Source organism: Macrobrachium rosenbergii, chromosome 52 (genome assembly GCF_040412425.1).
Source record: "Macrobrachium rosenbergii isolate ZJJX-2024 chromosome 52, ASM4041242v1, whole genome shotgun sequence".
Taxonomy (NCBI): domain Eukaryota; kingdom Metazoa; phylum Arthropoda; class Malacostraca; order Decapoda; family Palaemonidae; genus Macrobrachium; species Macrobrachium rosenbergii.
In genome coordinates this window covers 5,216,638-5,243,703 of record NC_089792.1, presented here as the reverse complement: position 1 = coordinate 5,243,703, position 27,066 = coordinate 5,216,638, and the positions used below count along the sequence as shown (strand labels likewise).

At 37.1% G+C, this 27,066-nt stretch overlaps 1 protein-coding gene across 3 annotated transcripts; it reads left to right on the top strand.

Moving 5' to 3' along the window:
* Window positions 1-11,007: 11,007 nt before the first annotated feature.
* Window positions 11,008-22,872, top strand: LOC136833656 (regulator of G-protein signaling 8-like). Of its 3 annotated transcripts, none has more exons than XM_067095814.1 (4): window positions 11,008-11,115; window positions 13,696-13,957; window positions 14,895-15,068; window positions 20,494-22,872. In XM_067095814.1, exons 2-4 carry the CDS (start codon window positions 13,727-13,729, stop codon window positions 20,794-20,796), a joined length of 708 nt encoding a protein of 235 aa, XP_066951915.1. In that variant the 5' UTR covers window positions 11,008-11,115; window positions 13,696-13,726; the 3' UTR covers window positions 20,797-22,872. The 3 variants fall into 3 exon arrangements, with proteins under 3 accessions (XP_066951915.1, XP_066951916.1, XP_066951914.1); XM_067095815.1 differs by having other exon boundaries at window positions 11,037-11,353; window positions 20,614-22,872; XM_067095813.1 differs by lacking the exon at window positions 11,008-11,115 and adding an exon at window positions 11,199-11,353.
* Window positions 22,873-27,066: the final 4,194 nt, after the last annotated feature.

Sequence of the window (27,066 nt, the reverse complement as noted above, 5' to 3'; positions counted from 1 at the left end):
ATTGTTAACAATCTGGAAATAAAACAAAACAATTATGAAATATGAAAATGCTCCATCACCTACAGTCAATTTAAGATGGAGTAACCACAGCATCAAAGCCCCTGTTAGGTAAGACTCACCACCCTTGTTTGGGTTAGGATGTGACCATAAAATTTACAGTGCAATTTCACCAAAACACCATTAGGAAGGAAGAACAATCCACCATCCTAAGAATGGCTAGTTGGGAGTCTATGGTAGTGAGGGTCACCATCGGCCTGTCAGGTAAGAGCTTGAACCCCTGGTTAGGTTAGGATGTATCCCCATAATAGCCCCTATCACATATTTGCACCTGGTTTGTTTCCTGATTATTACTGATCACACATATGAGACAAGCACTATCCTGACTATCTTATGTGTATATTTTTCATCATTCATGTCAACGAAAATAACTTATATTTTATTTGTCCCCACCCCAAAACCAGTCTTCCACTGTGGTCCTCTATATCCATTAAGTACAGGGGGAAGGGGAAACAAAAGTGAGACTTGCACCAGTAATATTTGTTAAAAACATAAAACACACACAATAAGGAGTGGAAAAAATTATACATTGTATTATGTATGTTAAATGCAAAATACATTAATCACTATAGCCTACAGGCTAAGCTATACTTCATGCTTTTAGAAAAATTAAGTATTACTTTGCTGTAATACCACAACTTGATACAGTTGGAGTTTTTATGCTGCACTCCCAGGTCTTCTCAATATGCCAAAAATGATAAATCATACTCACACCTTTTGCAAATTTACTGTTCCTGAGATATTCACTGCCTTTCTTAAAACTGAAGACTACCACCATGGCCTGGTTCCCGCTAGTCAACGACTATAATATTTACAGCCTTTTGCTTATGTTTTTGTTTATATTTGTGCCTTTTGTTTTTGTTTATGATATTTACAATCTTTTCTTTATGTTTTCACATTCATCCCCATGGAGCTGACACTTAACACAGCACAACTTTTGTACGTAAACTGACAGTTGCTTAACCAGAGGGGCAGGGTAATAGTCTTCAATTTTGCCCTGTCTTTAGTTTAAATTACAGCATTCATTCCCTTGGAGCTGATACTAAACAAGCTGTTCACGGGAGTGGTTGTGGTATCCTGAACAAGCTGTTCACAGGCGTGGTTGTGGTATCCTAAACAAGCTGTTCACAGGAGTGGGTGTGGTATCCTGAACAAGCTGTTCACGGGAGTAGTTGTGGTATATACCCTAAACAAGCTGTTCACAGGAGTGGGTTAGGTATCCTGAACAAGCTGTTCACAGGAGTGGGTGTGGTACCCTAAACAAGCTGTTGACAGGAGTAGTTGTGGTACCCTAAACAAGCTGTTCACGGGAGGAGATGTTGTGGTACCCTAAACAAGCTGTTAACAGGGGCTGGCCAGTGGTAAACAAGCTACCCTAAACAAGCTGTTGACAGGAGTAGTTGTGGTACCCTAAACAAGCTGTTCACAGGAGTGGTTGTGGTACCCTAAACAAGCTGTTGACGGGAGTGGCTGTGGTATCCTAAACAAGCTGTTCACGGGAGTGGCTGTGGTACCCTAAACAAGCTGTTCACGGGAGTAGTTGTTGTACCCTAAACAAGCTGTTCACGGGAGTGGGTGTGGTATCCTGAACAAGCTGTTCATGAGAGTAGTTGTGGTACCCTAAACAAGCTGTTCATGGGAGGGAGTAGTTGTGATATCCTAAACAAGCTGTTGACGGGAAAAGTTGTGGTACCCTAAACACAACGGAGTGGCTGTTACCCTAAACGGCTGGAGGAGTGGTTGTGGTACCCTAAACAAGCTGTTGACGGGAGTAGCTGTTGTACCCTAAACAAGCTGTTCACGGGAGTGGTTGTGGTACCCTAAACAAGCTGTTCACAGGAGTGGGTGTGGTACCCTAAACAAGCTGTTGACGGGAGTAGTTGTGGTACCCTAAACAAGCTGTTCAAGGGAGTGGCTGTGGTCTCCTAAACAAGCTGTTCACAGGAGCGGGTGTGGCATCCACATGGAAATGGACCAAATGAACTCTTATCACAGAGGTGACCCCTTTTAGCCTTCATGCAAACAGTGACCACGACAGTTCACGCAGACGATGCTCCTAACCTAACCTAAGCTACTGGATGCTCTGTCACAACTTGCATTTATTTTTCACCAGCTGTGCTCCGCAATCTGTAGAGTCACCATCATTTGTAAGAAAAAAAAAAGAAAATTCGTATGCTCCAACAAATCAAAATAATCAAGGACACTTTAGGAAAAAAAAACATGCCTCTGGAATTTCGAGTGAAATTAGGTCTGGTAAATTTGTCAAATCACTCAATTTTTGCAATATAAGAATGATCATAATACAGAACTCTTTACAGCATAAAATCTTGTATAATACATTCGTATGCGTTATCAGGTTACCCAAGCATAGGATACCAGGAACCAGTCCTTAGGAGGGGGTCATGCTAAAAAAACAATAGCTACACCAGGTCACTTAAAACCACGCGTACAGCAGATGTTTTCACACCAGAGAAACATTTACGTCCCGTTAATGCCTAGAAAAACACTCATCATTACCCTCCTGTCACGGAAACGGAATCACATGGCGACACCTTGACAAGCGACCATTAACTTCGGCAATGTTTTGATTTCGACGGAGCCTTCAGCCGACACTCGCGGCTCGCCGGCGTCTTCCATTGGGACAGATCATGACTTCATCTTGCGCAATGTTGCAGTATCCAACATGACTCTTGCGACATTTTTCATAGTTAAGATTATTATTGTCGTTTACTTCAACCAGTTAAAAGATAGCATCAATAACTTGATCGGTATACCTCATAGAATTAATAGATGAGCGACATTTCGTTGGCGATTTCCACCCTCACCATCGGTGTTTATTTTTGGAGGACCTGATCACATGGTCCATTAAGAAGCCCAATTTTTTTGTTTGACAGTACCTTTTAATCTATAAGTCGTAACTCTTTGTAACAGTAGAAAAAAAAGCAAGTTGCAGTCATGTGTCATCCCGCTATGTAATTCTTACTTCGAGACAATGATTGGACCTTATTGTCAAAAGTTGGGACATCTGACACTTATGTCCTACTATTGAGACCAAAATTTGTTCCGTGGGATTTTCTTTTTCTTCTGATTAGGTCAAGTGAAGGAAGACAAGAGGACTCCCATGATAAAAGTTAAGATCTTTATGAGACTGACTAATATATGCAGTCAAGACCAGTCTCTTCTGGCTAGATTATATATAAGCTTATCATTAGATCTGCAGTACATTGCATCAGCTGATTGTTGTCAAACGGACTGAAATCAGAATTGTGTATGCATGAGCAATGCTGAAAAGTGCACAGGAATATAACTGAATGACGGAGAAGCAAAAGAAGAATGAAACATCATCTTTCCAATTTCCACTTAAGAGTAAAAAAATGAAGCATACATACATCATGTCTAATGGCATTCATATTTTATTACTGTATGTGTGAGTGTGCGTGTGCGTGCGTGCGTGCGTGCGCGTATGTGTGTGTGTGTGTGTGTGTGTGTGAGAGAGAGAGAGAGAGAGAGAGAGAGAGAGAGAGAGAGAGAGAGATGAAGTAAATATTAAGTCATCTTAGTTACGAAATTTGACCTAGAAGAACAGAGCAAAATAGAAGGCAGAAAGGTGAAAATGTCATAAGAACAAACAATTCTTCGTCCTCCTCTGGTCGTTTTCAGGAAGTTCCTGACGAAACAAACCCGCCAAGAGATATAAAATACCATGATGCAATTCCGGCAAACGTTTTCATGCTTGACTCCAGCATGATAAACTACTAGTACACGTGCGATTATCTGGTGCTCAGAAAAGAACTTTGTCAGAACGTAATGCCTGCTACGTATGACGTGAAACCCTGTAAAAGGTAAACAAAAAGAAGAAGAAGAACCACCAAATGGTCAGTTGTTTACCTTTTACCGTTTTTCTAAGTTGTGTCTCATTTGTACCCCAGAGGATAGAAGAAAAATGTGTTAATGGCTGAAGAGAATAAAAGTGTTCAAAGTAATTATTACCCTGAAAATAAGCTTAGTGAAGGAAACACGCCATACGAAATGTAAACATCATTGGATTAAGAGGACTAATCAAGGAAAATTAATGTTATACATAAAACTTTTCAAACAGTCTTCTGAAAAGTGCAGAACAGACAGAATAAACGAATAAATTTGATCTACAAAACTGAAAGAGAAGAGGATATTTTTACCAATGTACAAAACAGAGCCATGGAGAAATGTTGAAAATCGGCTTATAAAGATACAATACCAGTTAAAATTACCTTACTTGATTACTTCAAAACTCGACGTTTTACATAATGCAGTCGGAGGACTGAAGCTGAAAAAATGACGCTTAAAAAAATAAGAAAAACACTGGTATGCTATTTCTTGTTAAGGGGGAGTCATTAAAGATTTTATATAAAAAACGATAATAACTTAGATGACAAAAGTATTTTTAGCCATATAGAGACTTATGATTTAACATTGTTGAAATGATGATCAAGGCTGCATGCCCCACACACACACACCCCCACCACAAAAAACTTAGAAATTACGCAAATATATATGAAAACGTGGTTGTATAATAGATTCAATCAGGTAGAAATCCAACGAAAGGGAACATCTAATCACAGCCAATTAGGAAATATTCAGAAGCTATCGGAATAGGAGCATATGATTATTTCCCCCGGAAAGTGTACAAAATAGAGGAGCCTCAACAAAGCCAATACAACTATACGACATTATCGTAAACTTGTCAAACAAAGTTTTATCCCAGAAATTAAGTTTGTATCGCGTGTTTTTCGGTGAAGGGCAGATGCGAGCTTTTGTAAATAAGAACGCCGTCTAATTGGAAGATTCGTGACAATGGAACCAAACTTGGTCATAATAAAAATTAGAATTCTGAGGAATCAAGAGAACATAAATGATTAAATAAGACATTTCACACAGAATGAGGTGAAACTATGGGGTTGAGAGAATAGAGGTAAAATAAAGTCAAGAAATTTAAGATAGGAAAATGAACGGGAAGATACAAGGAGAAAAGATTAGTTAAAGACGCATTGAAAAGTGTACTCTAATTTTGACAAGTTACAAATAAATGAATAAATAAATAAGTACGTAAATAATAAATAAATAAATAAATAAATAAATAAAACATAAAAATGAATCGACAGATATTGTTATAGAATTACTACCTTCCCATCGACAGTGACACCGAATTCCTTAAGCCTTGTGGCTTTCCCCAGAACGATTTAGTACGAGCGTATCCTAACCATGGCCTGTATTTATCAACATTGATCCTAACCAATTTTAAATAATGGTATGTTTACATACTGTCCTTTTGATCTAATATTGCGTGAAATTTTCGTGATAATTCAATTATCATAACTCCGGACTCCATCTGAGATTAGGAAGAAGAAGAAGAAGAACAACAACAACAACTAAACATTTCGGAGAGTACTTCCTGCAACTACCCTACAGCTCGCTTTCTTTGTTGACATTTATTGACGATGTGATCGATTTCACCTCGTCGAAGGTCTCGCTTTAAATAACTTCGTGAGTGCCTCTGATATTAGCACATTCTTTTATCGGTATATTCTTCAGGTAATGAGATTTCATCTTAGAAGACCCATTTCTTCAATCCGTGTTTTCAATTTTCTTTTTTTTTTTTTTTGCTTTGTCAGCGCTCTTGCAAAAGTATACAACAGATGAACAGGATACGGATTATAATCAATGAAAGCACTTAGTGTACATCGTCCAACATCCTTATAGATTAATTATATATATATATATATATATATATATATATATATATATATATATATATATATATATATATATATATATATATATATATATATATATATATATATACATATATACATATATCAAATACATAGTCAAATCATCGTATCTTACATACAAACTGAACATAAACAAAGGCATCCACAGGTAACTCTCTTCTACAATTATTACTCCAGTCACTATTCTTAGTGGGAATCAGAAGCTAACCTAATGTACAACTGACTAACTCTTTCCTTTATTGAACAGGCTTTGGAACTCCTCTCTGTACTCCTGTTTCCCCCCATCTCTTTTAACGTTTCCTCCCTTGTTAAGATCCACACCTCTTCCTTCATTTACCCTCTCCCCTTTTCTTTTTTTTTTTTTCTTCTTCTTCAGCCCTGGGCTAGGGAAGGACATTACGACGATTACGTTGTCAGTTTCAGTGACCTCTGCCGCTTTAAAAGAGGACGTAATAGAAGTCAGGTGGTCTTCGTTGAGAGAGAGAGAGAGAGAGAGAGAGAGACGGAACTGCTACCTGCTGAATAGACAGCTACGCTCATTCCCACTCCTGAATTGGGATTAAATCAGTCATTTAGTTCTGTCGGTTCGTCTCTCCTAAGTTATAGACACATTTGATTTAATTCATTATCTCTAGTAAAGCAAAAATGTTGAGTAGTTCTCTCTCTCTCTCTCTCTCTCTCTCTCTCTCTCTCTCTCTCTCTCTCTCTCTCTCTCTCTCTCTCTCTCTCTCTGCAGCTAACATTCACCTCGCAAGGAAAATGGAGAATCCAAAAAGTACAAACCTATTCATGTCTTCTTAAAGTAGCATCAGGAAACGTCATTTCAAGGAATACGAATCTTTCTTTTCCTTTTAAAACTCGCTCTTGGGATAGTAGATCATTTTTAAGTTTTCCTTTTCAACTTTAATCAGCTGAAATTCCCCACTATACTTTTCATCAAATCATCACCAGAAGAATTTTAAGAGCAAGAGCCTTCTGATGGCATAAGGCCAGCGTAATCTAAAAACATAAGCAACATCAAATCGGTTCAGTAATTCCATGCATCCAGAATCTTAGCTTATTTCCATAACACGTGACGAGTACCAGTTGCTGAAAATGCTTAAAAATTATTTCATATGAAAAAGAAATTCGTATTTTGAACCTTCATATTTATTCTAAAGTTGAATGACCACGGTTGCTACTTATGTCTTTATAATTAACTAAAAAATTTAATTATTTGAATGATATATTAAACGTTGGTAGTAACCAGTAAACTTATAGAGATTTGCATGACGGATTCCTGCAAGATCGGTCCTGTCTTATCGCCGTCTCGACTTCTGTCGCCTCAGCGACATTTCAACGTAACCCCATACTCTCTCTCTCTCTCTCTCTCTCTCTCTCTCTCTCTCTCTCTCTCTCTCTCTCTCTCTCTCGTGATATAAAAGAAAGTAGAATTAGAGCGGGCCACTTTTTCCATTATCACGAAGACGACCTCACTATTTATGATCATTTAATTTTTTAAAATGTGAATCTAAGAGAGAGAGAGAGAGAGATTTTCCAACGGCCAGTGATGATTATTTATCATTAATTACCCATATCAGGTAAACAACAGACATGAAATTATTCCTAGAAGGATCGATCAATAAAATCCTGAACCCAGTCAAAGGATCATGATTCCCTACGACGCGACAGAGATGTTATGTTTACGATAGAGCGTGTTTGTTTATTTGTCTGTTTAGCAACAAATGCTTAGTTTTCGGAAGAGATTACTCGATCCTAGCGGACATTTAATGTCTCCAAAAGCCCTTTCCTTTCGTTAAAGCTTATGTTACTCGCAATCTTTTAAATAATGAAGTGCCGTACAAGGGACAGTGGCAGCTAGACCGTGCTTAGCATAAAAAAACGTGCTGCACCAGCAAAAATGTCTCTGATGGAGAGAGGCAAGCCCTTACGAGTGGAAGGAGTTTACGCGGCATTGTGGGGGTTGGGGAAACGTGTCCGTGGGTGTAGGGGTGGGAGAAGGAGGAAGGGGTTAACTGGGGTTGTTGTTTGGGGGTTTAGTGCCATGAGTCAAAAGCCGTTAATGTGTCAGACTAAACATTTAAACATTAGGATGGATACAAAGGACGGCAAAGTTATCAGCAGATTCGTATGTTACGAAGTTGAGTGTGGCAATTAAGCGTAATAGCTACACACATCATATATATATATATATATATATATATATATATATATATATATATATATATATATTACACACACACACATATATATGTATGTATGTATGTATGTATGTGTATATATATATATATATATATATATATATATATATATATATATATATATATATATATATATATATATATATATATATATATATATATCCGAAGAACAAAGAAATGTGCGTCTATGTTCAATTATCAGTTATACGGAGGTGACCGTAAGAGTCGAAGAGGGATGCTGTGCTAACGAATGAACATTTTCCACATGCTTTATTTTAGTCATTTTTTTTAGATACAACTATGGTACCACAAATGCTCATTAAAAATGAAGCATTGTCACTGTCGAATCTCGAACAAAGTAAAGCAGTAAATGTTAAGGTATCCGAGACTTCTCTTCTCCAGATGATGAATAAAGAAGGGTTATTTAATTATCAGTCACAAGTAAGGTACCTCGTGAAATGCATGCTATGAGCTGACTTAGACGGTCACTGTCGCCTACTTGGGGGAAGGGGGGTTTCTAATACATGTGGGGGTTGGTTTGGGGGGCTGTGGGTGAGAATGTGGGTGGAGTTTGGGTTGCTGACTGCAGCAAAAATACTGGTATATAAGGAACCAACCTGCACAGCTCCTTGGCTCTTCTCTGCCCAGATTCACATTAAGATGAATCTGGACAGAAAAGAATCATAACACCTCATCCATGACTTTGCTGGTCTCTCACTGACCGCCAGAGTGTGTGAGTACGCTTTCGTTTCGCTGAGGCGTACTCAGCAAGCAAGCCAGAGAGCATGTTGTGAACATTTAGGCCTGTTGTGTGCTTGCGTGGGTTACCCGACAGGCAAACGTAAGTGTACAACAGTACAGGTGAAGTTTGAAATAATAAAATGCTATGACGATCCTTTGTTAAGACTTTGTTTTCGTTTCGTGTGTGATTATCGTACGAACGCGAGAACGAATATTGTCAACATTCTTGGCTTAATCTCCACTGAACGTGATGCATTAAAATTCTGGACTGCCCTCCGTTAATTGTGCATCAGCTTATGGGAATGATGGAAATTTCAGGGAAATAACGTCACGATAAAATCGCCGAATCCTTACGGACAAGTCTATGAAGTGCCTTGTCAATCATTAGGACATCATGATCACAATGCTGTGAGTCATGAAACGTAAATTCATATGAGTTTGACGATTAGATCTCCAATCCGATGGCAGTCAGGTCTTTTTTTCTTCTAAGTTAGGATTTCAGCTAATTTTTCAATAAACTGATGAATTAAAGGGCTTGATATGCCAGTTCAGAATTCTTTATAAACAACGGTCGTAAAAATGGAAATGCTTCGTATGAACAGAATAACGCTTCTCTCTCTCTCTCTCTCTCTCTCTCTCTCTCTCTCTCTCTCTCTCTCTCTCTCTCTCTCTCTCTCTCTCTCTCTCTCTCTGCTTAAGAAAAATATACCTGAACCTAATGCCATGTATCCAAGTATGACCTGATTTTCCTACCTAAGTAACTCATTTCGGAAGTAATACTAGTTTATAGCAGATAGGCCTATGTAGAGAACATAGCTCTCTTTTTGTTGTCACAGGCACGGTGGATGTGAAGGCGAGGAAGTTTCACCAGAAAGTTTTATATTCCGATAAGGAGAGCTTATTTCAAACCCCAAAGCAATTACTAAATCTGACTGCCAAATAATGAGGAGTGGTTCGCCACTGTCGCAGGATAACTTAGTACTATTATAGGAGACGGACTTGACTGGTTCATCTGATACTAATCAGATCTAGAGCGTTTCCATAATTCTGGTAATATTTGATAGACTTATGTTTTCTTAATTCAGTGAGTCAGCATCATATCATGTATGGTTATCGACACAACTTTAAAAAAATATCCCGTTATTAAAGTTTTCAAAATATGGAATCACGAGCCGTTTGCCATATTGCTCAATGCACGTCTGAAATGACGATAGCTTCATCTGTTGATAACCTGCATCAGGGATTATATTACATTATGTATTATTACATTTCATAATATAATTAATTTCATCTCATTTTGAAAGAGTAAGCAACTACGATTGATTCATGTAGACATTTAACCAAATTAAATCTGTAGAAAGTGCCTCTTATGTTCCAAAATTTCCAAGACATAGGCTGTTTCTGGAATGACATAACTAGAAAAAGTAATATAATTGCTAGTGAATGTGTAAATGTCCATTTTAATGTCCAGTTGACAAGCTCAAACTGCAATCAACTTAATTCTATCGTTGAGAAAGAAATTAAAATTAGAGAAAACTCTCCATCATTCAGAGAAGACACAAAAGAGGAAGATAGCTTTCTTAAAACGAGAACTTAGGTGTTCTAATTGATGAAATCCTAAGTGTAGTGAAAATAGGTCATCATCACCTGAGAAATATAGTTTTTACAACGAAAACCATAAATTCGGACACTAAAGTAAACTTGTCCAGAGCTACTAATTTTGAGACCAGAATAGTGTAACAGTCTTAATAATGGTTCACGAACTTGCAGGGTTCAATCAACAAATCAGCCAAATAAATGCACGCCCATACATATGAAGTTTTACTGACCACCTATCAAAGGAGGAATTAAACATAAAATATGTAAAAGTGTTCTTTCAGAATTGAACCAGCGAAGGCTTTAATACACTCAGTACCATGGGCAAGAACAGATTAATGGAACAAAAATTCAACAAAGAAGATGAAATAATATATACGACATTCAGACAATTTAATAGTTGCCCCAGTGGCTAAAACAAACTATGAAAATTTAAGAAGAAATGAGACATGTCTGTTAAAAATTTAATCATCAAAACTGTAGGCTATAACTAATAAATGGATTGGCTTAGGATCTAAAGAAGGCATCCAAAAATAAACAAGGCTGATGATTTATGTACAAAACCACTAGTGATCTAAGTGCCTTAAGGTATTAATATTTTGGTCACATTTACTGTCAACTTAACCTCAGGATTATCCCAACTTCCTTGCAAAGTTTAGGAAGAAGAATTGAGAGTCATGTCGATGTCTATATAGGTCGTATTGCCCATGTCTCCAACTTAGGTTATTTTCGCCGTTTTTTCTCCCCTAGTAAGTCACGAAAATTATTTTGTGTATTAATATAATATTTATTTCAAGCTCTTCCGACTGGTTTTGCAAATTGTGAATAATAAATCATGACAAATGACGTTTGACAAATGGCAGTCGGAAATGTAGTCGACTTGGAAACGTAAACAAACAAGCCAATGGCTGGTACGCCCCCTAATCGTGCTTGCGACTGCTTGCCGAAATATAGCCGGTATTCTCCCAGATACAGCAGAGATCATAGGTAAGGGCGATAATATCACCTTCTTGAGTGTTTTACTTGAAAGTTGAACCGGTGTCGAGCTAGGCTAAGCTATTTTTAGACCACTAGGCTAAGTTTTATGGCTACAAAAGGTAGGCAATATTTGGTTTGGTTTAGCTTAAGGAACAGATTACCTTAGCTTGAGTCAGCGTGGCCTGTAAGGGCACAACCTAACACATCAAACAAACACCAAATATAGCTTTTTTAAGTTTTATAATTGGGTCTGGGCCACTTTGTCTCGTTTAAGGGGTCGAATACAGGGGAAGGGGTCACGAATTACGTGGGGGCGTCCAGAGTGTGGTCGCAGATCCCTGGCCAGGTTAGGACGCAGCATCCGAGGTTACGTCAGGCAAGTTAAGTCTGGTTGGGTCATATTCCCTCTGAAACGCCTGCTAGGTCTACATTAGTGTACCCTCTTATTTTGCATTCACTCACATTCAGGCTTTGGGTAGGAGCGTATTTAGCCAGCCCCAAGGGGACTAGCCTACCAGGCCCCTGCCCGTATAAAAGTATTGGTTAAACTTGAAACTGCCACACCTTTCTAGGTTTGGTAACTTCAGTTTATGTGCGAAATGGGTGCGGTGTTTAGTACCAGCCTTTTGGAGATGAACGTCAACATAAAACAAATACAGTAAATGTTGTAAACATAAACAAAAGACGTACATAAGCAGAAACATGGACAAAATGCAAAAATATTCTGGTCGGCAACTGTCAGGAACCAGGCCACTGCGGTAGTGGTTCTAAGTTTTACCCAAGTATTTCATGACTATTGAGTGAGGTTAGGCCAAAAGCAATTGGAGTGCACCCAGAGGAGTGGTCAGGTAAGTAATAAGAATTGAGAAGCCAATGGAAAACTATTTTGTCGGTATAGGCCTTTTGGCTGTGTGTAGCCTACTTATTAACCGCAGAGAAAAATAAACATGAAATTATGTCATCAGTAATTACTTGGATAGACCATAGCCTAGCATATGCTAATTTAAATGTGTAAAATACTCGCAGCTTACTTGCAGAAATTCAGGGGGAGTGCGAAGAGCCCCCATCCCCCTTCCCAGCCAGGTTAGGAAACTGCATCCAAGGTTAGGTTAAGTAAAGGTAAACCTGGTTAGGCTGTATTCCCTCTGAAATACTTGTGCAGAAATGCCTGCTACAGTATCCCTGACCCCTCACTCTGCATTCCCTCCACCTAACCTTTATAACATAATTTGACATGTTCTACCTAGCTGTGCACTGGATAGACTATCTCATTAGGTAATATAGATAGTGTGAACTCCTTTAGCTTAATTCTTAGGCAGACATGTGAGCCATATATTTTTCTGATTGGTTATTTGCTTTCTTTTTATGCGCTTACCATTTTTTTTGTAGTGCAGACTTCTTGTTTTGTTTTTCCTCCCCCATGTCCAATAGTCAAGGGAGACCCCATTGGAATACACGAGTTTTTGTTGGGTTGAACACTAAAAGCACTTGAAAATATAGCAAGGACAGTTTCAAAGATAATTCTAATGTAACCATCCCTAACCTGGAATGCCAGGTGTCACTGAGTAAAATACATGTACATGGGTTCATCATAGTCCTAATCTGACCAACTTTAATGTGCTGGGGCTTTGCGTGGCAGGAGGCTTTGCTAATGCTGAACCCTCCAACCTAACATAACTAGAGTGCCATAAGTGCTTACCTGGCTTAAGGGGGAAGGATCTCATATCCAACCTATCCTAGAGATCCATAGGTTGCTAATAAATTACCAGAATACATCCTTCCACGACCTGACCTAAATTACAGTAGCTACATCTTAACCTAACCTTCCAAGACCTAACCTAACTTTGAGTGGGGCACTAGGCCCTTACGTGGCCAAGGGCCAATCTCCCCCCTGCATAACTTTACTTAGAAGGCCAAAAAAATTATTGTATTGCTCTTTTGTACACTTGCCCAGACCTCCAAATTTGCATAGCTGTTCCGATGGAAATATAGAACATTGCCTCTTATGTAGGAACATTTTTCAGTGCGAGTTGGCAATGAGGTGATTACTGTATAGTAATTATTGGTAGGCAGGTGAGTTGGGAAACTTCTTCCCTCCCCTTGACCTTTGCTAGGCCAGAATTGTATTCCTTTCAAGCTAGCCTGTGTGCAAAGTGCACATTTCAATGGGAAAACTGATGTCCTTGTACAATTCATGTTACAGTGTACAGTATAGTATACAGATTTTTTTAAATAGTAGTCATTTGGAAAAAGAGTAAGGTGCTTTATGTTTTAATGAGCATTCTATGTTATGTCCTAATTATGACTGCCGGTTGTCTAGAAATTAATTTACATAATTTATTTATTATCAGGAGCTGTAGGTGTAAGGAGGCACCTACTAGCATGGCATCTTACATCAGTCGCATCAAAGAGAAAACAGCCCGCGTCTTAGGTTCTCCTGACAAGAAGAAAGAATTCCCAAAACCTGATGCTGAAAGTAGTAGCAGTCCACCAAAATCACCGGATGATGAAGTACCCAAGGAAAAAGAGAAGAAAACTGAGAACCGGCCAAAGCCTGCTCCCACTAAAGAACAAATGGAAAAGTGGACATCATCCATAAGTTGCTTGTTAAGGGTAAGCTTGTCATTTTGAAATAAGCAACTATGAGTAAAAGGAGCTTGTAAATTTTTTGCTTTTATTTCTTGTAAGAGACCACCTCCAGCGATCTTTACTTGCCACATTCATCCCCAAGCAGCATTGCCGTTTTTCTTTTTTACTTCTTTATTTTTATTATTTTCTTCCCAGCCAGCTGTCCAACATCTTTAACTATGTCTTCTTTCAGTTTTTGCTCTTTGTTCAGTTTTCACTCTTTGTTTAGTTGAAATCCTTCAGGCCAGCTGTTGACAATTCAGAAATTTTACTCAGTGGTCTGTTTAATATGCTTTATTATAATGAATAGCACTTTTTTATTGATTATTTATTTTGAAGCTTTGTACATGCATTTGTTATGACATACAGTATTTGTAATGTATATATCTATGATATTTTTCCTTTGTTGTTGCTTTAATATATAGGGGTGAATGAGATGCAAGTAAAGGTTCCAAGATACAGACAATTTTTATTCATTTGGTCGGGGTCATTGGGGTTAGACGGATTTTTGCAAAGTTTTACAATAAGGTAGCATATGGTATCTGCTGTTTGCCCATAAAGTTATTGATGATGATTAAATTAAAATCAAAGTTAATTAAAAGATAGTATTGTATATCATATGTTTGCAAGTAACTTATCTGCTTTTTGTGGAGGTAACTGACTGTGGATGTTTAGAATAATGTTTCATCATTCAATTTGAAAATAAAAAGTCACAAAGTGAAATATGATTGAACTTCAACTACAATTATGTACTTGCACCATTCTTCATATCTTTTTCATGCTTTAGAGACTGATTCAGTGAGGCCATTTCCAGTTTTTCCTGCTAATTCACCCTTGAATCCAGACAGTTACTTGCACTCTGTACATTTTGTTGATACTAACACCTTTGTAAAATGTTTTTCAATTGTGGATTTGCTTTCAGGACCGTGATGGAATAGAAGCTTTCCGCGCGTTTTTGAAAGAAATGGAAGATGAGTCAGGGGAAGAGGGCGAACACACAAAGTACATAGATTTTTACTTAGAGTGCGAAGAGTATAAAATGGAGTTCCAGAGTCTTGAAGAAAAAGCTAAGACAATATGTAAAAAGTATTTAGCGGTAAGTTGTGGAAGTTGGTGCGCTTGAAATACTCTCCATCTAAAGCTACTGAAAGGCTCTTTATGTAAAGTATCCTAAAGTATCTAAAGTCTTCTGATATGCATTCTGTCCAAAGTCTTGATGAATTAAATTGATTTTAGAGATGCTTTTAACTTAGATGCTCGTAACATTCAGCATGGGCTTTTGAATCTTCTCTATTTAAAAGCAAGTGTTAATTACTGTAAAAACAAGATTGTACATACAGTGCAGTGTTTGCATCAAGAATTTTGTATTATAGTTTTTGAGTTCTTACACAAATACAAACTCCAATGTTTTCCATGGCATATTTTATAAGTGGAATACCAGGTGGTGAATTGCAGTGGGGGTGAGCTGCTTAGATGGAGGATTCCTCAATAATAATTAAGGATTTTAAGCAATATTTCAAATTATGTAAAGACATCTGCAGCTTGACAGACTGTAATTATTAGGCCGCCTCTGTGATGAACTGTGGAAGTTCAAATGAGATTGGTGGACCACAGGTAGATTATAACCCATTCATACACACAGAAAACTTTGATGATACAAAACAGTAATACTGTATACTTCCCTATTCAGTAGAAATGGGAACTTAGAAGGAAAATTTGAGATTTTAAGAGGTGTAACTGCAAAACAAGATACTCTCACTGAGATTCCTTACTGGAGTACTTGAGGAAGGTCATAGTATGAATGAGGAAGTTGCTGAGAGGTGTCTAGTGGCTGGAGAGTAGGGAAAAACTTCAAATATTGAGTTGGTTTGGAGATGTCTGGAAAATGGAAGAGGAGCAATTACAGTATTTAGCAAAGCAGTAAGCATGAAATTATGACAGAAGTCAATATGAAGGCCTAGAAAATAATGGAGGAAGGGGATGGATGAAGACCTTTATTGGATGAGAATTGAGGCAAAAGTGCATGAGACAGAAAAGAATGGAGGAAAGTCATTGCGTGTCTAAACTTGTACAGAGAACAGAAATGTAAAGTATGATTATGATGATGACAAACATTGCAAGTCTTGTACAGGGTTCCTGTCAGCCATGTACATTACAGTATGTGATTTAAAAACTGACAGTCAGTTCAGGTATGGTTCTAGACATACAGCTCTTCAATCCCTGAAAAATCTTTCTATGTTTGTCCCCTCATTCCTCAGAACCAGGAGCAGTAATAGTGAATGCAGCGAATATAGAATTTAAACTGTGAAATATCCCATTTATTTCCTGTTCAAAGTATTGCAGGATTCTAGGTTGTTGGTCTATATTCTGTGCCTGGTAGCCCCTCTAATCCCATTCCTGTTTTTATAAAGAAATAGGATACCTTATTATTTGGAATGAATCTTACCTACTATTAAAGTTGGCTCATATCTTCGTGCCATTAGGTGCAATTGGCATTCAAAATAAAACAAATTAATGCTTGGCTAACCCCATAGGACTATCTCTGTACTCACCTGTTTCCCACCAGGTGGTGTTTGAATGTTTACGTTCTAGTCAGAATTCTTCATGCCATGTCCTTGTGCAGATGGTGTGAATTGGCTTTAGTAATATTGTTGGCTATTTCTGGCTGATTTTCTCCTGTACGATGTTGTGTTTGTTTTCTGTTTTTGCATTATGTCATCTACAACAAGCAGAGATGAAAGTATTAGGCTGTATAGGAAAGTTTGTGGAAACCGAATGTTTCGGTTGTGCATGGTGGCCACGTGTTGTTAGCCTAGCTGTTGAGGCATGAGTGTGGTTTTCTTGATGTGAAGATAATAGGGAGTGATTTGATGAGAGGATGAAAATTTTGTGAAGTATCAGAAGATGCTAATGGCCGATAGATTACATAGATAATTCGTTAGGGCATGCCATAGCCTATTTTTTCTTGTTGTCTTTGGTGTTGCTTCTCCTCTTCTTCCATTAGCCTACCTGTTAGCTTAGGTTAATTTCACTCTCACTTCTGCTCTGCCTTCTTGTGCTCCGTATGTTGTTCAGGATTGATTAAAATAATAGATAATTTAGAAATATTATATTATGGTTAGAATTGACCGTATATATTAAGGTGAACCCACCCCCTCATAGTGATCGAGATTTACGCACGAGAGAGGAGGTGTCAGAGTCTTGGCATCTGTCTGTAGCCTGCCCTCTGGACTGCCCTGGGTCTTTTGGTCTTCTACATGGACAGGGAACCATGGAATGTCTTGGGACCAAGGTCTGTGCCCTTCGCCACCTTTCTCAACCGTCTCTCTGGTTCTAACTCGACGTGTTCTCCGAAGGAGTTATTTTGTAGTTTAGCACTCGCGTTCACCAGCTCACGTATGTTCTGTTTTGGAGAAAGTGATATTGATGTATATGAACCAGTAGAGTTACAGGGATACAGACATGTTACATTTGTCTCGGGAGTTCTGAGCCACGAGTCAATTCTTATGTTATCATTTACTCACCCGGCATCGTCCTTTGAGTGGATGATAACTCTCCCCCCTTCTTACTCAGTTTTCCCTTCTATCACCTCGTATTTATCACCTTGTGGCAGTTTTCCTTTTCATAAAAGCGGCTCTTCCTCTTCCGCCGCTTATTTATCCGTAGTATGTTCCCTTCTCTAGCGTTTTTTTGTCTCACCGTTATTGTCTGTAGATTGCCGTTTTCTTCCATCTCAATTCCTCCATTTAGCTTTAGGGGTTTCATCCGTTTTCACTTCCTTTTGCCAAAGATGAATCTGTTGACCTGCGCTCTTTAGTTTACTTCTACCTCGGCTCCTGTTAAAATTACCTGGATGGGCATAAACCTTTAAGTGTAGGAGTTAAGTATTTATCTGTGGTGCTAGGAGACCAGACACTCCTATGTCCAAGAATGCTTAAGTCAGTACATATACAGTTGATTCCCGATCTTTTACCATTTTCAAAAATAATCCTCTTGACTTCCATACTGTAAATGTCTTTTTATCCTTTAAAACCTTTTGCTAGAGAAGGTTGTCATGCAGCTGAGGGGAGATGTAAATGTTGTTGACTCATATTATTTGCAAAATGTTCAAATTTAGCATGGGACACTTTCTCCTGAACTAGATGTGATAGCAACCTTGCTTTCTATCTTATCGATAGTTGTTAGGAAATCCTGCTGTTGAATTCTGGGAGCATAGAGGTACACATTGGTGTTTAGGAGCGCACCTTCATATATGAAGGTGGTAGTTGTCTTCGGTTTTGGACTGTAGGTTATGGCTTTCGACTCAGCCACAGGAATCACTAGTACTGTACTCTACGAGGTAGAGTTCTTTTTTTCCCTGTAAGGATCCTCTGACAAGTCTTGCTATGAGAACCTTACACCTTGTGATTCCAACATCTGGCTACAGTACTTGCCAGTAAGGATTACACAACAGGCAGGAATGTTGAGAAGCTTTTTTCCCCGCATTAAAAAGCTTTTAGTTCACTTGGCTGAACATTGTTTCTCTGGCTGCACTAACTCACCATCCTCATTCAAAATGGTAGTCAGCTAACTTTAACTGTAGGTAAGATTCATTCCAAATAATGAAAATGTTCATGATAAAATTAATGAATTGGATACTTGCCTACTGTTAAAGTGGAAACCCACCCAGCCTTCCCACATTTTAGTGGGTGGTCATGAAGAATTCTGACAAGAACGTAAACGTCCCAGTGCCACCTGGTGGGAAACAGGTGGTTACAGAGACACTCCTAGCGAGTTAGCCAAGAGTTATTTTGTTTTATTTTGAATATTTTGAATGCCGATCGCACCTAACGGCGCGAAGATATAAACTAACTTTAACAGTAGGTAAGTATCCAGATAATTTTATCATGAAAATGTTCATTTTTCACTAACAGCGATCTCATCATGTACATAAAATTGCTAAGTTAGATTTACTAAAAAAAATTCTTTGCCATGTATCTTTACATTCTACAGGACTCCTAGGCAGATGGGGTCGGGTTGCAGGGTACACAAAGTGGTATTAAAATGCTTTTGCAACATTTTTTTCTACTCTTAAGCTGCATTGCTGTTTTCCATATTTAATTTGTTTTATGTATTTTTTTTTGCAGAATTACTAGTGTCCCATGCTTAGCGGTGTTTGAACCAAACGCTGTGGTTAATTTAGCTGGATATAAAGTCTTATTGTTTAGGGATATGTAATACATTTGTGTGTTCATGTGCAACAGGACTCTTACAAACACAACCTAGCTTGATGTTGAGGCTTTTTTCCTATTTTTCAACCAGCTATACATGGTTGTAGTGCATGTTTAAAGTCACTTTCTTTGTCTGACTCTAACCAGTCTAGTTTTGGGGTGTAGCCTGTGGGTTTTGGGGTCAATGGATTATGAATTTTGCTCTCTTTGTGATGGATGAATTTAGTTTAACTTTCAACTTCTTATAACCGAGTCCTATTTTTAAAAAAAGTTAAACACTCAGAAGAGCCATGTTCAGCAATATTGAAAGCCATTTTGCTGACAAAATGCTGATGCATATTGTTGCGTTTTTAATACATTTGTCATTTAGCAAAATTTGTGATGAACTTTGTATTTTTTATTTATTTTTTCTTTTACTAATGAATATCTGGAGGGGTATAGCTAGGAGTGCATATTATAATTTGTGATTCCCAGACTGATTTTCTTAGTTTAGCATATAAATGGTTTAATTGCAATGCATTGTTTGAAATAAGTGATCTTGGAAGGGGTTAAACTGCTCGGTCATGGTTCCATCTGTAAAATGCTGTTGCTGACTTTCCTTTGGTGCTTTGAGGACCTCATGTAACAGTCAGTACACTATATATATTTGTCTTTCTTGCTTATCTCCCTTTTGCTTGGAACTTGTTCTTCAGTGAGATCTCTCTGATGAAGGGTTTTAGATGTGGCACAACATCCATTTTATGCTTCATTTTAATTGCTAATGGAAATTTCTCATTTAACATTTTTAAATAGAATAAAGGCCTTGGTGTAGTGTTTGTAGTTACTTAAGGGCATTTTGGAATACTTCATTATTAATGAAAAACTGCTGAACATTGCATTGAGGCATGTAGATAGAAATCTCAAGCTTTTTTCCCTAATTTTTGCACAGCATTTTTTGTATTGCATGTTAATATATGATTTGCTTGCATTAGTTTGCCTTGTTTGTAATGTATTGCACAATTTCATTATTCAGTTTGTTCTGTTGTTTTATGTTTTACCTTGTTTTCTGATTTTCATTGTGAAATTTATGCACAGAAGTAAGAATTGCCTTTTTAGTGTTGTATGTGGAGTCAATAGCAGTACCGTAATTGTAGAACAGCACCAGATTTTGTGAATTGCCTAAGTTGTGGCATTGATTTTAGAACTTTTGAGTTTTTTCCTCAAGGCTGGATATGATTTGCCCTTTCTGTGTATTTGGTGTTTTTCATGAGTTCACTTCTCCCTTTTCTTAAATCGTAAGAAGTTATTTTCATAATTGCATATCTTTTTCAGGAAGCTGCTGGAAAGCCTGTGGATTTCCGGATCAAAGCAGCAAATAGGAAGGTTGGATATTTAAAAAAGCTTTTGCATTTAAGGGGTAAGGAAATTGCTGATAAAGCAAATTTTTTGCAGATTGGAGCTGACAGGGAAGTTGGGACTGGAGGAAAAGGTGTGGAAATTGTTGATAAGTTGGAGGCTGAAGGTTTGAAAGGTGTTACGTTGTTTGAAGAGCCGCAGAACAGAGTTGTACATAAATTGGACACTGGATATTATGTCAACTTCTGTTTAAAATTAAAAGAAAAGTTGAAGCTTTGAATGCATTTTTTAATATGTTCAATTTGTTATTTTTTACAGAAGTTTATATACTTTTATAAATTATGCAGTATTAGGCTTTCAGAATCATGTTTATGTAGTGGTGGTGTAGTAGGTGTAGCAGAGTTTATTTTCCAGAATCTAAGGTAATGGATAGTAGAAATTTTTACAGTTGTAAGTGTTTATTAACATTTTGATTATTTTGAGTTTATGTAAAGTGAGAATGATAGTGTAGTCTCTTAGTGAGTGCTGTCATTTACGTGGCTTCTGAACAATTTCAAGTGATATTTATTGCCTTATGCAGTGTTCATTAATGAATTGACTCGTAAATGCAGCGAGTGGTCAGTGCACAGCTGCTGTCTTTTAAATGCACACACACTCAACACATCAAATAAGACTCATTTTAGGGAGGAAGTTTGTAGCTTCAGTACTCAGATAATCATTTGCTCCAACAACATGAAAAAAAATTAATAAAGGAATTGACCTGAGTAGAATAGGACTTTGCACAAAGATGACTGTGTTTTACTGGCTGCATGGACAAAATTGTTTTCAGTCTCCATATAGGCTGAATTTAGCATCGACATTTAACTGTTAATTGCAATGTACAGTATAGGTATGGTATTTTTTTTATAAATACATACTTGCAATCAATATCAGTGTAATATAACTATTTTTCATACTTTGTTGATTATATTAATGTAGCATTTTCCAGTAAATGTTCTATCAAAATTAATTTAATACTCATGAATATTTGTATTGTATTTTTTTTTTTTATTCAGTTTCATCATTCATTTTGGTGCTGGAAGGTTCTCAGAGATGTACATTATAGAAATTAAAATTCAGAAGCATAGCTGCAGCAAAACTTTTATATGTATTTCAGCATTCTGTTTTGATATAAGAGTTTTGTTCGTGTTGATGGTATACGTATCAGGTTTTTACCTTTTTTACTGTATATCTTCTGTTTTAGCCCAAGAAATCCATTGTGGCATATTTTTTTTGCCCCACCCCAAAAAAGAATCAAATGGCAACTTTCCTAAACTAATTGTTGTACTATATGCTTTAAAGTAATATTATACAAAACACTTGCAAAAAATGTCTCTCATATGGTGAAATATTAATTTATATCAGTGTTTTTTTAAGAAAATATAATCTTATTTTTTACCATCAGTGAAAAAAGTCTGCCAGAATTGGATTGTCTGATATAAAAAATTCATCAGTTGAACAGATTTAGGGCTGTCATTTGTGGAATATTAATAAAATTTATTAAAAAAATGGAAAAATAAATTTGGAAGTTATATTTAAGTAATACTTTGGTACTAAGACACTAATCTGTAAAGTTTGAGCAACCTGACTGTGGTCTGATGCATCATAGAGTTACTTGGACCAAGGTTTCGAGATAACTAAATAGTACCACTTTTGTGTTGTTGCCTGTCATTGGGGAAGCTTTGTACTAAAAAATATGTATGTAACCAACTTAATACAAATCATATGCTCCAAATTTTAAGGGTGCCCCCAAGAAGTCCCCCACAACTACAAAACTACTAGAAATTTTTGGTGTAATACTTCATTTAACCATGGCATATGACAAACTTAGCGATAGAAAAAGTGTACACGTGGCCATTTGGTATACCTAGCTATAGAAAAATTTTATTTTTTATTTTTTCCTAAGTTCTATCATTCAGTTACTGCCCAGTCCAGCCCCCTTAAAGTCACGAGCATTTCACATACACATCGCTGTATGACATTTAGCTAAAGCAGTATTTCATATTTTTTTGTTTTTCCTCGGTTCTCGTCACTCCATGTTATTTAAACATCCCAGTATTCTTAAATCATTGATCTCAGTGATGCATGACTTTTTCTCACTGTACTTATAACAGGTTATGCTAGTTTCATTAGGGTTGTAATGTAGTTATACTGTAGTTTCATTTTAGACCTCTGGGAATTGTGTTCTTACTGTTTAGTAGTTGTTAACCCCTGCTGTGCCTTGGTACTGTATCTGGGCAGTTCTCTAAACCTTTAAGTATGGAATGAATGTATCAATCTTTTTTTTATGAAACATGTGAAAAGAATAGAACAAAAGGTTTTACTTTCCTTCAGGAAATGTTTGTATGTAAGAAATTTGTTTGCATTTTTTTTTTAAAGTGTGGTTTTAATAAGATAATTACTACAGTGAGGCTTTTACAAGGGCCTGAGTGCTTGTGATGCTCTTCTTTCAGTTTCTGTTGTCTTACAGAAATCCCTAGATTCTGGTTATGAAGTTTGTATGTGACAAGAAATTTTACTCAGATGGGAAGTGTTATGTAACAAGCTTCATTTGCCCATCCAGTTCAATTCAGTTAGATCCAAATCATCATATTTGGTTTGATCATTACCGTCTTCAGTTTGAAGAGCACAAATTTAATTATGTACATATAATATAAAGAGCAGCTACTAATTAATAATCGAAATATTGACAAAATTGAGAAAACAGCACTTCTATTTGTTATTACTGTAGTTGACAGGAATCATTTTTGGTTTAAGGGTAATAAAGTGATTCCCAAAAGAATTATAAGAATTAGGGAGACAGAAAATTTTGGTGAATATGCATAATAACTTCGGTTACTGATGTGTTGTATGGTTATATTCAAAATTAATTTTTATAACCACATTGTGTAGACATAATTTCTTCATGAAGGAAAAACAAAATGTTCATCCCTGAAATGGAAGCTCAAAACCAACTCCCTGGTAAAGGCTAGAGATGAAGATAAGTAATGGGTGGTGATAGATCCTGCTGTGACATATGCCTAAGATAACCTCCACATGAAGATAAAGTGATAATGTAATAATGATGAAAGAATGAATGCTTCAGAAAATTTTCCCAAGTAAAAATTAGCCATGACAAGGTTTGGAAACCTCTCCTGCTTTGGCCAAACAGGGACAAAGGGTGTTACCCAGGAGTTCACCAAAACTCGAAACTTCGCTGCCACCTGACCCCAAGGATCAGACAGGAAAGGCATTAATGAATGCAAAGGCTGCCCCAGTCTTGTAGCACTGCATTACATCCGCTGTGTCTGACTGTGGAGAACAGAACACTGGCATTCAGGCATTTGCCGTAATGTGAGGGAAAGATCCAGATAGGGCATTCCCCACCCTTGCAGGAGGGTCTTGCATATATCTAAGCAAAGAGACCAATCTGAGCATAATGTTGTCATTGTGACACGATTCTTCTCAAGAGTTCACAACATATATGTCTGCCAGTATGTTGTGAAGTCCTGAGAAGAATAGTATCAAGATAGTACATTATGCTCTTCTGTCAAAACAAAGAGCTCTGAATGATCAGGTCTTGACCTGTGAAAAAAAAAAAACTACCTGTGGATACAGTCCTTGAACAACCACCGAAAAAGAGTAACAAAAGCTCTTACAGTGTCTCAGTGGCTCACTGTGAGTATTAGTTATTTATTTTGCCATTCTCTAGAAATGCACTGTATAATTTTTAATGGTTTATTATTATATTATCAATTAAATATATTAATTTGGTAATTTTTTGTGTCTGTGTTTAACTAATTAGCAGCAAGGTTTAAGTTTTATTTTGTATTATGTGTTTAACTAATTAGCAGCAAGGTTTAAGTTTTATTTTGTACTAAAATTGCATGTTTTCCAGGTTTGAATTCTTGTTACTGTCTCCCACTACCAAATAGGACCTACCCTTGTCTTTCAAAGTCTGTCTCATTAATTTTAAAGCCACATCTATTTTTGCCCTTCATATTTGGTATGTATTATTACTTCTAAAACTCCATCTCTTTTTGCCTCATATACACTATTTGGTGTGTATTATTGTGTTTAAAGCCCCATCTCTTTTTGCCTCTCATATTGGTACGTATTATTGCTTTTGAACCCCATCTCTTTGCATCTCAAATTTGGTATGCATTTTTGTATTTAAAACCCATCCCTTATTGCCTCTCATATTTGGTATGTTTTATTACTTTTAAAGCCAAGCCCCATCTCTTGGTACCTCCCATATTTCGTATGCATGTACAGTATTACTTTTGAAGACCATCTCTTTTTGCCTCATATTTGCTATGTATTACTGTATTGTGTTTAAAAGCCCCTTCTCTTTTTGCCTCGCCTATTTGCTATGTACTTTTAAATTGAATTGAGTTGAATATAGAATTTAGGCCAAAGGCCAGTGGTCTGGTAAAACTAAGGTATACTTAACTGGGACCTGTGAGGCCATTCAGCGCTGAAACAAAAATGGACAGTAAAAGGTTTGAAAGGTGTAACAGGAGGAAAACTTCGCAGTTGCACTATGAATCAATTGTTAGGAGAGGGTGGAAAGTAAGATGGAAGAAAGAGAATATGAAAGGAGGTACAGTAAAAGGAACGAAAGGGATTGCAGCTGGGGGCTGAAGGCACGCTGCAAAGAACCTAAGTAATGCCTACAGTGCATCGCATGAGGTGCACTGACGGCGCTAACCCCTTACAGGGGTATTACTTTTAAAGCCCATCTCTTTTTGCCTCATATTTGGTATGTATTATTGCTTTTGAAACCCCATCTCTTTTTGCCTCTCATATTTGGTATGTATTATTCTGTTTAAAGAACCATCTCTTTTTTTTTTTTTTTTTGCCTCATATTTGGGATGTAGTATTGCTTTTGAAACCCATCCCTTGTCGGTTCTCGTATTTGGTATGTACTACAGTATACTGTATTATTACGTATGTACTATACTGTATTATTACGCATGTACTATACTGTATTATTACGTATGTACTATACTGTATTATTACTTGGTACCTCCCATTTTTGGTATGCATGTATTACTTTTAAAGCCCCATCTCTTTTTGCCTCTAATATTTGGTTTGTATTATTATTACTTTAAAGCCCCATCTGTTTGTGCCTCATATTTAGTAAAAATTATTGCTGGTAAATTACCTTCTCTTATTGTCTCCCATATTTGGTATGATTACTTTTCAAGCCCTGTCTCCTCCTGCAGCTCATACTTGGTATGTATTATTACTTTTATTCCACATCTTGTTGCATCTCATATTTGGTATGCATTGTTACTTTTAAAGCCACATCTTTTGCCACTCATATCGGTATGTATAATCACTATTAAAGCCCCATCCCTTTTTGCCTATCATATTTGGTACTTTATATACTTGTAGTTCATTTCCCAGCAGTATTTTCTGTTTTTATGCTTATATATATTTTAAAGGTTATATTTTGTTCTATATATGTTATAAATAAATAATATATTTTAGTGTAAACCAGTAATTCACATACTCGTACATATCGTTTTGCAGCACTATAAATTGTGCTGCTGAAATAACACATCCACTGCATAAAAATAGTGATGCTTCAGAGAACATTTTTAAAATTACCAGGTTAAGTTTACCATTTAGTTTTCTTTGCTGAGGAAAGTCCCCCCAACCCTTTATACTGGTCAAGACCAGCAATGTTTGCCCAGGCTCAACCGTCATTTGCTGGGATTGATCTGCTGACTGAGTTTTGTTACAGGAGGAGGAACCAGACATGGATGGACAAGCATTCTGTTTATGATTTTTGATTGGTTAGCCTCTGGAGACTGTGAATCATAATGTGATATTGTTGCCATTGCATTGCTTCCTGCAATGTTGTCTGTTCTAGGTAGCCTCATACTACAAGTGTACTGTTCACTGCCTTGCCTGTGGTTTCTGTTGTCTTGTTCTGTCTACATTACTGTTGCTGGCACCTCATCTGCTGCACTGTTAGCTGCAAATAGGAAACCTTTTCCTGCTACTGATCCAGTGGCTACTGCTGTTGTTAGCAAGTAGATTGCTGTGCTGTGTGTTATGCTCCCTAACAAAATGGAAACTGGTTCATGAGAGGTGGCCATTAAGTAACAATGTTGGCCCAACTCTCAAATGGGATGGATCAGTATCTCTTTCCTTTTTATATTGAAGGATTATTGAAGATTACCATAATCCTACTGTGGTCTTTTGATTTGACTTGGTTTACGTAAATATAATCTGACCAGGCACCGGAATAATTTTATTACCACCATTCAGATAATAAGAAAACAGAGTTTTTCCTGTCAGTTGCTACTGCAACAAATTTTACACCAGTGGAAGGTTTTGACGTTTAACTAAACACAAACTCTGTTCTTAAAAACCTTAGCATAACACTGCCAAGTCTAATATTAAAATTGAGCAACAATTTTTATTGCAAATTCTTTGAAATCCAAAGCTTTAATATCAGCACTAAAGGCCCACTTAAAACATTTTATCAAAACTAAGTTGCCTTTATGCTTCTTTCTT

Bases quoted from the DNA above. Each gene is read 5' to 3' on its own strand.
- LOC136833656 (XM_067095813.1), top strand. From the start codon at position 11,271: ATGGCTGGTACGCCCCCTAATCGTGCTTGCGACTGCTTGCCGAAATAT. The intron at 11,354-13,695 runs GTAAGGGCGATA...ATTTATTATCAG, and splicing joins AGATACAGCAGAGATCATAG to GAGCTGTAGGTGTAAGGAGG. The intron at 15,069-20,493 runs GTAAGTTGTGGA...TATCTTTTTCAG, and splicing joins TATGTAAAAAGTATTTAGCG to GAAGCTGCTGGAAAGCCTGT.